A 16,818-nucleotide genomic window follows, 5' to 3' on the forward strand; every position below is an offset into this window, starting at 1 on the left:
GAACATTTACCATGCTCTAAAATATCCATTATATGCATCTTTTGACGATTTAAAAACCTAAAAATTATAAAGCCCCTTCTCGAAATAAAATACGCTTTTTAACAAAATACACTTTAAGAAGTGCATTTATTCTGCGCTTTCTCCAAAAAAGTGTATTTTTTCTGCGTCTTTCATTTTAAAAGTACACTTAAGTGCATTAAAGTGTATTTTTCGAAATAAGAGCGCGTTTTTTCATAATCTTTTGAATTGCCAAGTGTATTTTTTCTGTACTTTTATATGATTGAGTGCGTCTTTTCAATGGAAGTGTATTTTTAACTATATCTTTTCCAAGACAGTGTGTCTTTTCAATTTAAGCGTATTTAAGTGTATTAATAAGTGTATCTTTTCTGGGTCTGAACATATTTTATACTTTTCATACATTATATATTAGTAGTAAAAATTTTGTAGTATTTACAAAAACAACACAAATACAAGTGTTATGTATGACATTATCAAATGTTTATTGATTATTTGAAAACATCAAGAAAATAATACTATTCATAATAAATTTTTTAACAACAATGCTTAACAGCTTTAAAAAGCACAAGTTCAACTAAATCAGGCTGTGGGTCACTTATTAAAATTATTGAACGTGTCAAAAATATTATGTGGGCTTCTGGCAAGCCCACATAATATTTTTGACACTTTCAATATTTTTAATATTTAAATTATATTTTCTCAAATTTCTTATACTGATATTTTACCCAAATAAAATTAATATCTACCACATTGTCTACTAAACACATTTTTTAAAGGCAATTAAAATAATATTTATAATAGAATTATAATTTTCTAACACCTTTCAGTATGTCAAATTGAAATATTCACAAATAAATATAATATGCTAAGGGTTATGTGCATGTATTGTAATTTGTGATTTCATAAACAATAAACAGATTGTCATTTCTCAGTAATGATATTCAATTTAAGGTCACAAAGAGAAGAATTGTTATCAGTGATGTGTATTATTCCATAAATATTTTGGTGTTGAAATTTGCCTTTATCAGTAGATATATCTCAAGCTGACACAACAGATAAAAGATCAGCTCTCCCCCAATTAAATCAAATATGCATCATAAACACTAATCTCTTATCAGTGATGCAGCAATGCCTAACAAAGGGGTGCATATCATCTGCATACTTTTGATTGGTTGATAGTTTTTGTTTTGAAAACAAGCCACTTTTGATTGGTTTAGGGCACAGGAAGTAAATTTGTTTAAACAAGCAGGTGTCAGCAACTGATAATGAGCTACATTTTTAGACATGATTTAGCAAATTAAGATTTTAAATTGTACTTGTAGTGTCAAATGTCTTGAAATACTGTCAGCATGAAGTATTGTGTGATGAAAAGAAAGTGTATTTACTACAATGTAGTAAATCAAAGGAGGTCCATTTGTGGCTGGATACTGAAGAACAGTTGTAACAGGTTTGTATTTTTATTTCTGCATCCCTTTTTTAATTAAGTTCATTGAATTAATTATGATCATTATCATGTTTATGTATTGTCTCTGGTATAAGTATAAGTAAATGCATTGTAATTTTAAGGAAAACTAACACCAATTGAAACAAAAATAGATAAATATACAAATTAAAAAGTGTTAATTTTGTGTACAGTGAATTATTATGGCTGTGTTTTATGGTTATTGTCATCTTAAACTTTATTTATAGCTAAGTCTGGTCATTACTGAATGGACTTCTTTCCCTCATATTTCAATGAGAACTTTTATATTTTAATTTGAAAGGTAAAACTCTTGCCCCAAGGAAAGAATGTGCATTATCACCTGCTAAAAAAGGAAGAAACAGGGGGATACTGACTGATGTATGGACTTTAACACCAGGTTTTTACCCTTCAAGAGTTGGCCAACTAGAGTGAAGCAGGAGAGTGGGCTGTGCTTGACTAAGAAAAGCTGGATTTGTTGAGAGGTAAAACTATACAGGTTATTGCATTTAAAATGCATCACACTTCCAGCCAGTCCAGACAGCCAAATGAGACCACGCATCTTAGTTCATTTTCAAACTGTATTGTCTACAAAACGCTATTTCTTTGATGATAAGAGTTTAGTCACATGTGATCACAGGATTAAAAAATTGCAAAAATAAACAAACAAAAACAACAAGCAAACAAACTTGCATTGATTTAAATTTCTAATTATAATCGCAACAAGATTACCATTACAGCAATATTTCATAGTTAAGTGAAACAAAAACCTTACAATTTAACAAGTATGAAGAATGCCTCGCCCTTTTGATAGTGTGTGATATCATGTTTATCTTTTGCAGATCAATAGGTTACACATGCCCAATTAATTTCCTTCTTTGTTATATATAGAATTCGCAATCTTTGATCTCAAATTTCACCATGACCGAGCGATAAGCCAATATATAACTATACATGACTGGAAAGGTGGTTTCATAAGCTTACAAAAAAACTGCATTTGAAAAAATTCTATACGGTGTAACTCAAAATAATTACCTTAGAACATATGAACCGGTTTTGACAGCTACCGGCACTGCCATTTGAAGGCAAAAACCATGCCCTACTATTGAGGCTGGCAACCACTAACATACAAAGAAATGCACAAATCAGGCCTTTTGCCCTGTGACTTACACATGTACCTTTAAACTGACACCTAAACTCTTCATTTCAGATACATTTTTAAAATCTTATGCACCAGGACCTGCATCATATGTACTTAGCAGCAAACCGACTGCATGTAACCCCCCAAATTCCACTTCCGTTTAGGATAATGTAACCTATAAGGGAACCCAACCCCTTCAAATTTGAATTAAAGGCACTTTTTCCATAGGTATAATCTGTTTTAAAAAAGATCACAAAGTTCCAGTACCATGACACACAGATTTATTCATTAAAGTTGACGTTGAAAGTGTCACGCGTAACAGCGTTTCGCGTCAAGAATTAAGGTAGAAAAGCCGACCTTGGTTACATCATACAGACAGCACTTAGACTCCATACAAGGCATCACTTTCGATTCTAATAGCATAGCAGATGTAACATATGACTTAATAAGTGAAAACAAATCATCAATGGCATTATATGTGCATCATAGCAGGTTTTGAACAAGATCCGAACAAACTTTTTATATATTTTTTGGCACATTTTAGGTAAAATCCATGTAGAAGCAGCATTTCTGATGTCATTTGACCCAATAAAAGGGCTTGCTTGCATTGGAAAACAACACACTTTACTTCCTGACACAAAAAAAGTCATCGTCAGACATGAGCTTTAAGTTTTCTGTCACACCTGGACCTATGATTCCTCGGCTCGAGTTCCGTCTCGGACAGGCTCCGGAAAGTGTCAGTCTGGCCCGGGTGCTCAATTCCGTGTAATCTGAGAAAACAAAAAGTTGTTTAGTGCACATTTACCCATTACGGTGCTAACTTATGTAAGTGAGATACAATTAGAGTAAGCTTTCAATAGTCTGTGTGGCTTTATTTACTGTAAATGGATAAGTCACCACGCCGGCATCACATTGTCGGGCACACTGGCAAAGTTATCGCCACAAAATGTGGTTTCAGAGCTGCAGTAATTGTAAAAAACAACAATTTTCCTAATTTTGGTGACAAAAGTGTGCCATGATATCAAAGAAATCACTTTACAATAGATTTCATTGAAAATAACAGCGTACTAACCTGCAAAGACACCGATCCTCTCGACACGACTGGGCGAGTGTTGAGGGCCGTCTCCGAATCAGTCATACTGTGCAGTTTTTAATGGCCTGTCACTTCAGCCGGACTTGTAAACCAATTGGACAGCAGTTCAGGCAGAGCTATAGACTAATTCCGACACCACCTAAAAATGTACATTTAGGTTTACGTATAATATTGAGGTCACTTAAATACAGAGTCCCTGCTGTTTTTCACGCACGGTCTATCACAACAACATCGTTCCAAGAAAGAAAGCATAATATTATTATCCTTTTTGTGTTTTCAGCTGAATACTTGATTTAACTTGAACTCAGCAAGATATTTAAACAGGAAAAATAAGGCAAAGTAGTGTTATTCTGAGTAGATCTGCCTGGCGGGATTGAAAGCGAAGGCAGATAGCAGTGTCGGTCCAAAATTGCTTGCATGGAAAAACAACACACATTACATTTTAAATAGTAAAAGGCTAAAAGTAAACAATAGCAATAAATACAGATGAAATAAAGACAGGAATTAGGTTCATCATTGAGATTGATGCAAATTAATGTCAAAATGTCACTGAAAAACAATACCGAGTGTTTACGTAGTCTTAGAATATGTCTCCGGAACAGGTTTCGGAGTGATTTTCAAGCATTTACCCCCCTTAGGACCCCAAGTGCAACAGCTCAATTGCAAACAGCCCTTAATTGGGTCAAAATGACATCTGGTAGTTATGTTTTGCAATACAGAGAGTTTTTGATGGTAAATTGTCAACATTCTGGAAGACGACTAACTTGGTCGGAAGTTCTTAAAGGTTACACATGCCCAATTAATTTCCTTCTTTGTTATATATAGAATTCGCAATCTTTGATCTCAAATTTCACCATGACCGAGCGATAAGCCAATATATAACTATACATGACTGGAAAGGTGGTTTCATAAGCTTACAAAAAAACTGCATTTGAAAAAATTCTATACGGTGTAACTCAAAATAATTACCTTAGAACATATGAACCGGTTTTGACAGCTACCGGCACTGCCATTTGAAGGCAAAAACCATGCCCTACTATTGAGGCTGGCAACCACTAACATACAAAGAAATGCACAAATCAGGCCTTTTGCCCTGTGACTTACACATGTACCTTTAAACTGACACCTAAACTCTTCATTTCAGATACATTTTTAAAATCTTATGCACCAGGACCTGCATCATATGTACTTAGCAGCAAACCGACTGCATGTAACCCCCCAAATTCCACTTCCGTTTAGGATAATGTAACCAATACGCATTCAAGATCCTTAAGAAGAGAAGGACACAAGCAACATCAGTGGTAGATGTCACTCCAGCCCCTGCTTTTCCGGTCTCGCCTGCTGCTTTCCAGGTCCCTCCAGCTGCCAAGATCAGGTCTAGGCACTGGCTGCCATCCAGGTCCCCCTGGCGGTTGCGGTCGTGTTCTCAAATGGCTGCTGTACTGGACTACTGGTCCCACCACCATATTCGGTCAAGGTCTCTCCAAATGCTGAAGTCCAGGTTCCTCCGGCCACTGCGGTTCAGGTACCCCCAACAGCTGTGACCTAGTTCTCTGCAGCAGCTGCGATCTAAATATATTGACCCACTGCGGAACACTGCGGTTAATCGTTTTTTCCATACAATCTTCCACAAATGCCTCATTTTATAATGAAGTGTACAATTCTTATGTTCATATTTGTTTGTGTTATAAAGATGATTTTCCTGCACATTGTGTTTTTTTCCCTTAAAACTGCATGGGGCTATTACTTTTTTTACTGAAACATATCAGCACAAAATTGTAAAAGACTTTAACATACTTTAATACAAAAAAGTGTTTAAACCCACAGGAAACCACCTTGCCAAAAACCCACAAAAACTTACTGAGCAGGTTATTGTTTGCCAAAACCTAGCGAGTGTGCGTTTCATTGTCCATATGCTTATAAATTTAATAATTAGAATGAATTATCTTTAATGTATTTTTTTTAGATATATAAACTCAAGAAACTTACATAATTTTTGCGCCACATTACAAGTTTATTTGAATTTGTGTCACTCCTAAGATTTTCCCACGGCCTCCGAATGTCTCTCTTACCCTCTGAAAGTGTTTGTGTTTAGAAATTATTTATAACGTTATTTTTAATAAATAAATCTATTTCAGACTATAAAATACTGTTCTAGCTGTTGATATGTCCCCTTTATAGTTAAAACTGAGATAACTTGTGAGTAAATAGTTGTAAATGGTTGTATATATTTCCAAGTTTGGAAAGTTATGTAGATCTCAAATGTGCTTTCATGTCCATAGTGCTTATATATTTAATAATAAGAACGAATTATCTTTGATGTCATTTTAGGTTTTTTCATATAAACTCGAAAAACTTACATAATTTGTGCGCCACATTACAAGTTTGGCAAGAAAAAATCTTTAACAATATTAAAAACCATGTGAGGATTGAGAAAGATTTAAAAAAAACTATTTTGCTATTTGACAATTTGGTAAGCCTACATGTATGTCTTTGTCTTTCAACATATTTTATTTGCCATTGTTATTTATTGTGATATTGTTTGAAAAAATTGTATATTGACATGTTTTTTTTCAATGCATTCTTTGTATGGAACAATGTAAACCAAAAAGTATAGGGACAGGGGGAAGCAGTTGCAGAGGAAAGCGGAAAAGCTTTTAAGCACCCATAGAATGGCCTTAACTACTTGTTTATTTTAAAATGATTTATGTGAATAAATGTGTTTATTTCAAAGTTTATTTGCTGTTGTTCTCTCAGATCATATTTAAACCGGCCACTTTTCATATCCAAATGAATGTTTTTTTAATAGACATTTTCAAAGATACACTTAAGTGCACTTTATACACTAAAAATACACTTGAGCGTTTTTTTTTCTTCAAAAAATACACTAGAGCGTATTTAAAAAAAAAATACACTTGAGCGTATTTTTTCCCCCAAATTTTTCAAAAAATACACTAGAGCGTATTTTTTTCAAAAAATACACTAGAGCGTATTTTTTTCAAAAAATACACAAGAGCGTATTTAAGTGTATTTTTTCATGTTTTCCTAAGTAAATTAAAACGCTTAAAATACGCTTCAAGTGTACTTTTTGGGGAAAAAAAAAAAAAACGGTAAGCGAATTAATACACTTAAATACACTTAAGCGTATTAATTCACTTAAAAACACTAAAGTACACTTTAAAATACACACAAAAGTGCATTTATACACTCAAAAAGTGTATTATTTGAACAGAAAAATGCACTTGTTTAGTTAAATGCGCTTTAAAGCGCATGTTATTGGCACCATATTTTTTTCAGCAAAAAATACGGTGCCAATAACATGCGCTTTAATGCGCATTAAAAGCGCATTTAATGCGCATTAAATGCGCATTTAGTGCACTTTTTCGAGAAGGGGCGTTGCAACGCGAAACGATTGAATAATTTGGAAAGTTCTGTTGTTGTCGTTCTATTTTGGGAACCTACGAGGATTGCTTATATAAGTAAAAAAATCATCCGCTCATAGAATGAGCACGGATGGTCGAGTGGTCTAAGCGGGAGACTTTTTACTCCAGGACTCCAGGAGTCAGTGGTTCGAGCCCAGTTTAGGGTTACTTTTTTTTCCTTTTTAAAATTGTATTCTTGTTTTTTTAGGGAGATTTTTAGGTCCAATGTTTAAATTAATCAATATAAAGCATTTACTGACAAGCTTCAAAACATGCCAAAATCTGTGAAAAGGCCCCTTTAAATATATGTTTCTGATATAATCAAATGATAAACAAACTCAACATATAATACTACAATAAAAAGGGTCAGCGCCAAACATTAGTGTCGTTCAGGTAAGTGGAAATTAACATATGTGCCGTGCTCTGTGAAAAAGGGGTTTAATGCATGTGCGTAAAGTGTCGTCCCAGATTACCCTGTGCAGTACACACAGGCTAATCAGGGACAACACTTTCCGCTTTTATTATATTTTTCGTTCCATGAAAGTCTATTTTTGCGGTTTTGTGAGTACTGCACAGGCTAATCTGTGACGACACTTTACACACAGGCATTAAACCCCTTTTTCACTGAGCACGCCTCATATATATTTTAAGCCTAACTATATATTGAGCAACAGTTATTATAACCAGTTTCTTGCTAGTTGCAACCTCGTGTTACCTTTAGAAATGAAAAGGAACGCTTTTTAAGTAAAGATTGTTCTGAAAGAAAATGTGATGTTTGTAAATTAAATGATATGTGCGATAAATTTACAGGTTTAAGTGACGTTTTTCTGTGTTTATGAGACTTATGTTTACGCTTGTTTTAACCATGTTTAAACATATACTTATCTTTAATGATTGATGTTTAATACCGACAAATCTGTTAAATATATTCACATAGTTAATAAATATAACCTATACAGCCCACATGGCAAGACAATAAACTAATATTGTATCATCCTGCTCACCATTAGGTATATTCCCTACTCCCGGATCTCGTAAAATTATTGTATAGATACAAACAGAGTAGTTTAAGACAACTTTTCAGTCAGATTTTTCTACTAATATGTGTATGTGTATATTATTATGTTCTCCATTCAGATAAGTTGAGATACTTGCCAATTGTTTATGTCACGCTCAACTTGCGGCAAAATTGGCAAGATGGCGCTATTGTAAAAGAGACTTTTTCGGCTTTTTGTTGCCTTACAAGAGGCTGTGACCTAGACGGTTGGTCTGTTGATCTCAAAACAAGGAATCTATCAATTTGGATGATCCTTGGTCAAAGTGTCTTCTAGTCGTGTGCTAATAATTTTAACCCTTTACCGCTTATAAACGCAATTTGACGCATTTGAAGTCCTTTTTTAATATATTAAAGTTTGAAAGGCTTCATTTCCAATCCTAAGATAATGTCGAGAAGCAAACAGCACAAAACATGAACAGTGAACAGACTGCGAGTTACTCGCAGACTGTTCTGGTTTAATGCTGGTTGCAAAAGCCATTTTCACTTTGCTTCTGGGTGGGAAAGGGTTAATGTAACACATCCCGATGACATCGACCTGCTGACTTCAAACTGAAAGGCCAAGCCCCCTTATCCACCTGTAAACACTTACGATGTAAATTATTTAAAATTAACACCCAACTGAGCACCTTTGTTCAGTTTCCACCCCTAAACCAATAGGTGCCGGCACCAAATCTTCTATTTAGGAGTACTGTATCGGTAGAAGAAGACACCTTCCGTTCCTCCAATGTTACAAGTCTAAGTGATTAACATGATGGTAGGTCAAAGTGTTCTCTAAACTTTGTGCAGAAATAAAATGGTATATGGACTAACTAACCCAATGAAGGACATAGGGACAATATACCCACACTTCTTCAAATGGGCAATACTTAAATGTGTTTTAAACCTTTTAAAAGAAGCATTGTTCATATCAGATTAATAAAACAAAATCCTGTATCATATTTAATAATTATTTTTATTGACCGCAATAATTAATATAGTGTACAAATATACCGATTAAGTAATATATACCAACATGAGATTAAAGGATTTACATGTTGTAAGTTTGTAAGTCAAAGGAAATATCATAAAACAAATAAATTTCAACAGCATGTTGTTAACTTGCAAACAGATTTAACATCCAAACATATTTGACATATATGGCTAGATGATAAATTTACGGCTAGATGATAAATTTACAAACAAGCCACATCAAGCAAAAATGGGTCTTATGCCATATGCAGCCAGTGTAGCGCCATGCAAGACAGCATAGTCCTGCATTCAGTAGGGAGCTTCCTGCAGTCAGTAGGGAGCTTCCCTCTCCAGTAATAAGACCATTAAACCTTGCATAACTTTATAGCAGACAGCGCAGCTCCTGACAAGACTGCGCAACTGCGTAGGCAGGCCGGGAGCTACACTGGCCGCATATAGCATAAGAACCATGTTCGCATGACGCCACTCAAATTGAATGCTACATAATATGACAATGAGTAATTATATAATAAACATATAATGTGATAGCTTTGCATCAACATAAGGTACTTGCATGAATGTTCTTAATCTATACATTCATTACATCTATATATTACTATACAACTTTTCAGTAAATGATGACCACCTAGTTACATGTATGGGCAAAATACTGGTGTAATTTAATACTATGGTGCTATCAATTATAGCATTACTTATTCAAGTTCTCTTGTTTGTTTACATGTGGTTTTCATAGTTTTCAACAGTATTGCAGTCCTATCATACCTGTCAGTTAGCCAACGCACACTTTCCCAGGGTTAGCTTGCTGCCTATACTTATGAGAGTAACTGGCAACTGCCCGACTTAAATACGTATCTAAGTGTTAAATATGTATCTAAGTGGTAAAGGGTTGAATATGTATCTAAGTGGTAAAGGGTTAAATACGTATCTAAGTGGTGAAGGGTTGAATCTGAGGAAGGGGAAGAATGGCAGTAGAAAGGATTTCATGACCTATCACCACACAAGTTATGTGGCCCGGCTGGGAATCAACCCCGTGATGACCTATCCCCACACAAGTTATGTGGCCCGGCTGGGAATCAACCCTGTGATTCTCAGACTTGTAGTCCAGTTTTCTACTAACTGAGTTAACTGGCCCGACTCCATTTTTGGTAACAAGTCCAATATTTTCAAAACTAATGACTACAAGATAGGTAAAAACTGAGTTAACTGGCCCGACTCCATTTTTGGTAACAAGTCCAATATTTTCAAAACTAATGACTACAAGATAGATAAAAGTAACGACATTAGCTTTTGAATTTTTAAGTTTTTTATAGCATTTTGTCTCCATTTATAAAAGTGAATGCAACACTTATAACACTATTATACTTGTGATCACCGCTATTTCAAATGCATAATAACATGGATATTTCTGATTACATTACTACATTTACTTGCATAATTTGTAAAACTCTTTAAGCACTTTTATTCTTACACAAAAGTTAACAGAACACTACTGTAAACATATCCTTTTGAAATGTGTTTTAAGGCAACATTCAACTGCAAAATTCAAGGTCAATTGACCAATTATTAAAGCATTAAAATTATTGAGGGTTAAACAATAAGCACACATTCAGTATGAATGCAATGATCAAAATAGCAGTGTTTTTCAAAATATTTAAATAAAAGAGTGAATGCCCACAGAGTTTAGGCATTAATGTGTCTTGTTTTGACAAAACTGGGCAGAATGCATGTGCGTAAAGTGCCGTCCCAGATTAGCCTGTGCAGTCCGCACAGGCTAATCAGGGACGACACTTTCGGCTTTAACTTGATTTTCGGTAAGAAGGGACTTCCTTCAAACTAAAAATACCGTTAAAGCGGAAAGTGTCGTCCCTGATTAGCCTGTGCGGACTACACAGGCTAATCTGGGACGGCACTTTATGCACAAGCATTAAGCCCAGTTTTCTCAGAACAAGACACAAATAAACTTGAAACTTGAAAGCTCAACAACTGATGATATGAAGTAAAATACTATTGAATGCTGTGAAATTTGTTGTCTGCTAAAATGTCGTCTGCTGAATTTCTAAAATTAGCATTTTCTTCGATTTTTTTCAAAGAATACTATCAGAATAGCAAACAGTTTGGATCCTGATGAGACACCACATTCTGTGGCGTCTCATCTGGATCCAAACTGTTTACAAAGGCCTTCAAAATTCGGTTCCAGCACTGAAAGAGTTAATGGGATTACCACCGCGAGTTGATGTAATCTATAATGAAAACACTCAAGGCCACAAGTGACTTGAACAGTTTTCCAGCTCAGCCCTTAGAGTCCTGCCCTCCTTAGACCCCTTCCTGCCCCCTAGACCCCCAACCATTCCCTTTTAGGATCTGATAACATTATTGTACAGCATATTTTAATTGTAACATGAAATGCATAAGTGTGAAATATATAACACATGTTATATTTCTACGACTGTGATAATACAACAGCTATAAAGTGAAACTTTTGACAAAGGATCACCCTGCCATCACAAATGCTAGCTTAAGCACCGCTCAAAGAAAAGCATGTCATTTTACCTATTATCTTCATCGAAATGCATATCCATAACATTTGTCCCACACTATGAGGTCATTTTGAACATAAGAAAAAAAAACGTTTGTACTACAATTAATATTCATAAACTAATGTGCATACTTTAAACAAACTATATTAATCTGGGTATGAAAAACAGGTCATTTGGGGGATTCTCATATGTGAACTCTGCATGTAAGTGAACATAAAGTAATTCAAGGGTTATATCGTGTATGTCTCTGATGTTTGACTCATGGCATATGACTGTGATAAACATGAATGAAGTGGAAATGCAATGATGGTGGCCTGAACACACTGAACTCTCAATACGGTGACTAGAAACTTCTTAAATGCAGCAACAAGTAGAATGCAATAAACATGCTCAAAATGCCACTGTCAAAGGTATGTATGATGTCAGAAAAACACTTGCGCCTTGCTCTGGCAATATGGGCTTTATGCATGTGTGCAAAGTTACTGTACCTGAAAGCAATTTGGGCCGTGCTCTGTGTAAAGAGGATTTAATGCATGTGCGTAAAGTGTCATCACAAATTAGCCTGTGCAGTTTGCACAGGCTAATCAGGGACAACACTTTCCGCTTTTATGATATTTTTGGTTTACAGAAAGTCTCTTCTTTGCTTAAATCCAGTTTAGGCGGAAAGTGTCGTCCCTGATTAGCCTGTGCAGACTGCAGAGGCTAATCTGGGATGACACTTTACGCACATGCATTATATCCTCTTTTCATAGAGCAAGGCTCACATTTACCTAAATTAAAATTTAATTTATTAAAAAATAAACATCAGATTTTTAGAAGTTACTCATATAAACATTTTTTTTAAGTTTCATGAAAAAACATTTACAAATATTCTTGACATATTTCACTTTCAAGTTTATGAATCAAAGTGAAAAGAACTTAAAATACAGGTTCCTGAAAAACAGTTAGAATATATCAATTAACAAATAACAAATATAAAGAACACAAGAAACAAACTCCAAAATATTATATATATTTAACAATTTAGTAATTTAAAAGTCCAAATACACAGAAACAGAGAAAACAAATGTGTAACAGAACATTTACAAATTAAGTGTATAACAAGTAATAAGAAGAGTACCGCATAACGGGTGCCACGCTCGGCTGCGAAAGCTTTTTTTTTAGAGGTCACTGTGACCTTGACCTTTGACCTAGTGACCCAAAAATGGGTATGGCGTGTAGAACTCATCAAGGTGCATCTACTTATGAAGTTTCAAAGTTGTAGGTGGATGCACTTTGATTTTAGAGCAAATGTAAAGGCTTATGTTAAAGTTTAATATTAGAGCTCACAGTGACCTTGACCTTTGACCTAGTGACCCAAAAATGGTTGTGGCGTGTAGAACTCATCAAGGTGCATCTACATATGAAGTTTCAAAATTGTAGGTGGAAGCACTTTGATTTTAGAGCCTATGTTAAAGTTTAATATTAGAGGTCACAGTGACCTTTGACCTAGTGACCCAAAAATGGGTGTGGCGTGTAGAACTCATCAAGGTGCATCTACATATGAAGTTTTAAAGTTGAAGGTGGAAGCACTTTGATTTTAGAGCCAATGTTAAGGTTTTAGCACGACGCCTACGTCGGATGGGGGAATTGGACGGCGGACGACGAGCTGGCTATGACAATACTTCGGATTTTCTCCGAAAACAAAAACAGTTCTCTGCTAATTAGGCATAAACCATCTTTCTGGGAATAAACTGTGTTTTGTCAAAAATTCTTTATATGTAATTATAATTGATTTTGACAAATAATATCTAAAATGGACAACCAACTAGGTAATTGCATCATTTAACCACAGACCATAAAACTGCATGATTGCATGAATGTTTAAAAAGATCACCAGACAAGAAAACGATGTCCATGCATGCATGACATAGTCACAAAATAGGGTAACAAAAGGTCAATAAATCAATAATACTATAGAAAGATATAGGGTTGACATTTTAATGTCCTCTAGTATCAATATATGATGTTATATTTTATTCCTTTCAATACCTATGAAGGTATGCTTGGCAAATGAAAAATTAACAAAGGGTAATTAATTACTCTGTATATACTGAAGAGAGTTATGGTCCATGTATTCAACATTTTCCCTTTAAGTCATCTATCACTATGCAAAAGATCATGTGAATAACTTCAATACTTGCAGAGTTGTAACCCACACAAGAAATGGGCTATACAAAGTAAACTAGACCATTGGTTCTGACAGACCATGTGATAATCACATATGTCTCAATTCAGGGGCAAACATGTTCCACATACACATGGATTATAACAATTTAACATTCAGTAGCTACAATATAAACAGGCAAGTTCATGTGCTAATAAATATGAGCCGTGCACTGTGAAAAGGGGGTTTAATGAATGTGCGTAAAGTGGTGTCCCAGATTAGCCTGTGCAGTCTGCACAGGCTGATCAGGGAAGATACTAAGCTTTTATGGTATTTTTTCTTTTCAGAAAGGCTCTTCGATGCAAAAGTCCAGTTTTGGAAGAAAGTGTTGCTCCTGTTTAGCCTGTGTGGACTACACAGGCTAATCTGGGATGACACTTTATGCACATGTATTAAAACCCCTTTTTACAGAGCACAGCTCATATATGTTCCTCTGCCCCTTTCTAAGAACCTTATCTACCATTTCATAATATTGCAACTAAACCATTAATAATGCTTCAAGCATGTTCTTCACAGATAAAACATTCTTTGAAATGAATTGTAGGCATGTACATAAGCAATTACATGATACAAGCACATTTGTGACATAAACTTTAATTTCTGTAAGCTTTATCCAAGCACATGGTGTTCATTTGAAAAGGGTCAGTAATTTCCTGGATTTCCGAATTTCACAATACCTTGAGTCTTGTTCTGGGAAAATGGGGCTTAATGCATGACAAGCATAATGTGTCATTTCAGATTAGCCTGTGCAATGACAGGAATGACAGGAATGTCAAAAGGCTTTCTCTTTATGGCAGATACAGACTGCTTGCAATCAATTTGATGCCCATGGTTTGTCCGACATTCCATCAACTTTAAAAAATGGCCAAGTTTTTTCCCCAAGACTCAAGCATGTTATCCACAGTGGAAAAGTTCAAACAACAGTTGCATCTTTTTTTCCAACTGATCCTCTATTTGCACATCAACACATATCTTATCTACTGGTATACATGAATGTCAATTGTAGCATCCCTCATTATACAACAGCACTGTAACCCTTGTCCATTGCCCCGTTGGCTGAGTTGTCACTGTAACTGTTGTCCATTGCCCCATTGGCTGAGTTGTCACTGTAACCCTTGTCCATTGCCCCGTTGGCTGAGTTGTCACTGTAACTGTTGTCCATTGCCCCGTTGGCTGAGTTGTCACTGTAACTGTTGTCCATTGCCCCGTTGGCTGAGTTGTCACTGTAACCCTTGTCAATTGCCCCGTTGGCTGAGTTGTCACTGTAACTGTTGTCAATTGCCCCGTTGGCCGAGTCATTTTCATAAGACCATACAGTGGTTGTATTGACGTCATATACATGTGTCTAAATGAATGTCATTGGCAAGTTATCCTTGTAAGTTGTAACAGTTATCTTTTGCCCACATTGGATGACTTGTTTGCAGTGTAAGCAATCCTTATCTCTTGCCTGTATTGGAGGACTGGTTTGCAGTGTTAGTCATCCCTGTAATAGTTATCTCTTGCCCGCATTGGAGGACTGGTTTGCAGTGTTAGACCGTACGGATGTGGGCGGGACTGCGGTGAACATTGGCTGGGAGGAGACAGGGGTCATGCCTACCTGGAACATGGCCGGACTCTGGAGGAACTCTGACCTCAGGTACGGCATCGCCGTGGCAACCTGACCCTGGATATATAAACAGATGTGGTAAGGGATGCATCAGACATTAAAATACATGGCATATAAGAGAGGCGAGTTTTACTTGTTTGTTGGGCCTTGTTCTTGGATAACTGGGCTAAAAATGCATCTGCGTCTGTGTGTAGTGGATTGCACAGGTTAATGTAGGACACCTTTTTATGCACATGCATTAAAGCGAGTTTTCCAGGACGAGGCTTTATGAGAGCAATTCTCCATGGTCTCATTAGCAGGTAGGAAAGCGGGATTGTGTAAGCTAGTCTGGAGTTACGCTTGCAGCATATGACATAAGACCCTTTTTTGTATAATGCAGCTAATATAAATGCAGTGTCAACAGTTGCACTCCCAACCAATAAAGTGTTTTATTAAAAATGATGGCAAAGGCAAAATGACACTCTCTTTGAACAATCTGAAGATACAAGTCTCCTGGACTTGAGACAAACATACATATGTGCAAATGCTGTTTTCCTATAAACATGTGGGTCCTAAATTGCAAAACGTGCACATGCACTTAAATATACATGTAGCCATGATCTCTCAGCTGTCACGTGATTAGTCATGTGGTTAAACTTTGCTCAGCGGAACACTCAAACAAACAAGTCATCATCAAACAAACAAGTCATCAATGGGGACAAAAACGTTGGATTTTCAAATGCTGTTTTCCTATAAACATGTGGGTCCTTAATTGCAAAACGTGCACATGCACTTAAATATACATGTAGCTATACAACTATGGTGTCTTAATGAAAGTGTAGCCAATAAGATGTTTACTTAAGAGGCATCAAACTACAACTGTACATGTTGAAGTCATTATTTTTTAAACATTAATATGCTTTAATAACATGTTTGTAATAGAGTAATTTAAGCGGTTCTTTTTAATCATTCAAAGCAATGATAAATAAGTTCAACAATTATTACCAAACATTTTCTATTTACTTACAAAAATGCCTGAATACAAAGGTTCCTAGAAAACGTAAAGCCAAAAGGGGCTTTTATCATATCATATCGTTTATCATATCAAATCTTTTATGGCTATTCCAGGACAACACTTTGGCCTTAACTTGATTTAAAACTTTCCTTAAATTGAAAAATTCCATAAAAGCAGAAAATGGTGTCCAAAATTAGCCTGTGTCGACTGCACGGGCTAATCTGGGACAACACTTCACGCACTTATGTTAACCCTTTCAGTGCTGGAACCGAATTTTGAAGGCCTTTGCAAACAGTTTGGATCCTGATGAGACGCC

General features: G+C 35.7%; 1 protein-coding gene and 1 long non-coding RNA gene across 7 annotated transcripts in view; both read right to left on the reverse strand.

The window, feature by feature from the left end:
* Positions 1-2,882: 2,882 nt before the first annotated feature.
* LOC127842420 (uncharacterized) lies at positions 2,883-4,213 on the reverse strand. Its single transcript, XR_008031618.1, has 2 exons — positions 3,691-4,213; positions 2,883-3,388 (listed from the first exon to the last, which is right to left on the reverse strand). It is a non-coding gene; the product is annotated as an uncharacterized LOC127842420 (long non-coding RNA).
* A 4,910-nt stretch (positions 4,214-9,123) lies between these two features.
* LOC127842412 (AT-rich interactive domain-containing protein 5B-like) overlaps positions 9,124-16,818 on the reverse strand; it is a 44,770-nt gene continuing 37,075 nt past the window's right edge. For all 6 annotated transcript variants that reach the window (XM_052371902.1, XM_052371900.1, XM_052371904.1 and 3 more), the window contains one exon: positions 9,124-15,565. In XM_052371902.1, coding sequence (XP_052227862.1) covers positions 15,395-15,565 — 171 coding nt within the window. In that variant the 3' untranslated portion in view covers positions 9,124-15,394. The remainder of the gene's footprint in view (positions 15,566-16,818) is intronic.

Source organism: Dreissena polymorpha, chromosome 8 (assembly GCF_020536995.1).
Source record: "Dreissena polymorpha isolate Duluth1 chromosome 8, UMN_Dpol_1.0, whole genome shotgun sequence".
NCBI classification, from domain to species: domain Eukaryota; kingdom Metazoa; phylum Mollusca; class Bivalvia; order Myida; family Dreissenidae; genus Dreissena; species Dreissena polymorpha.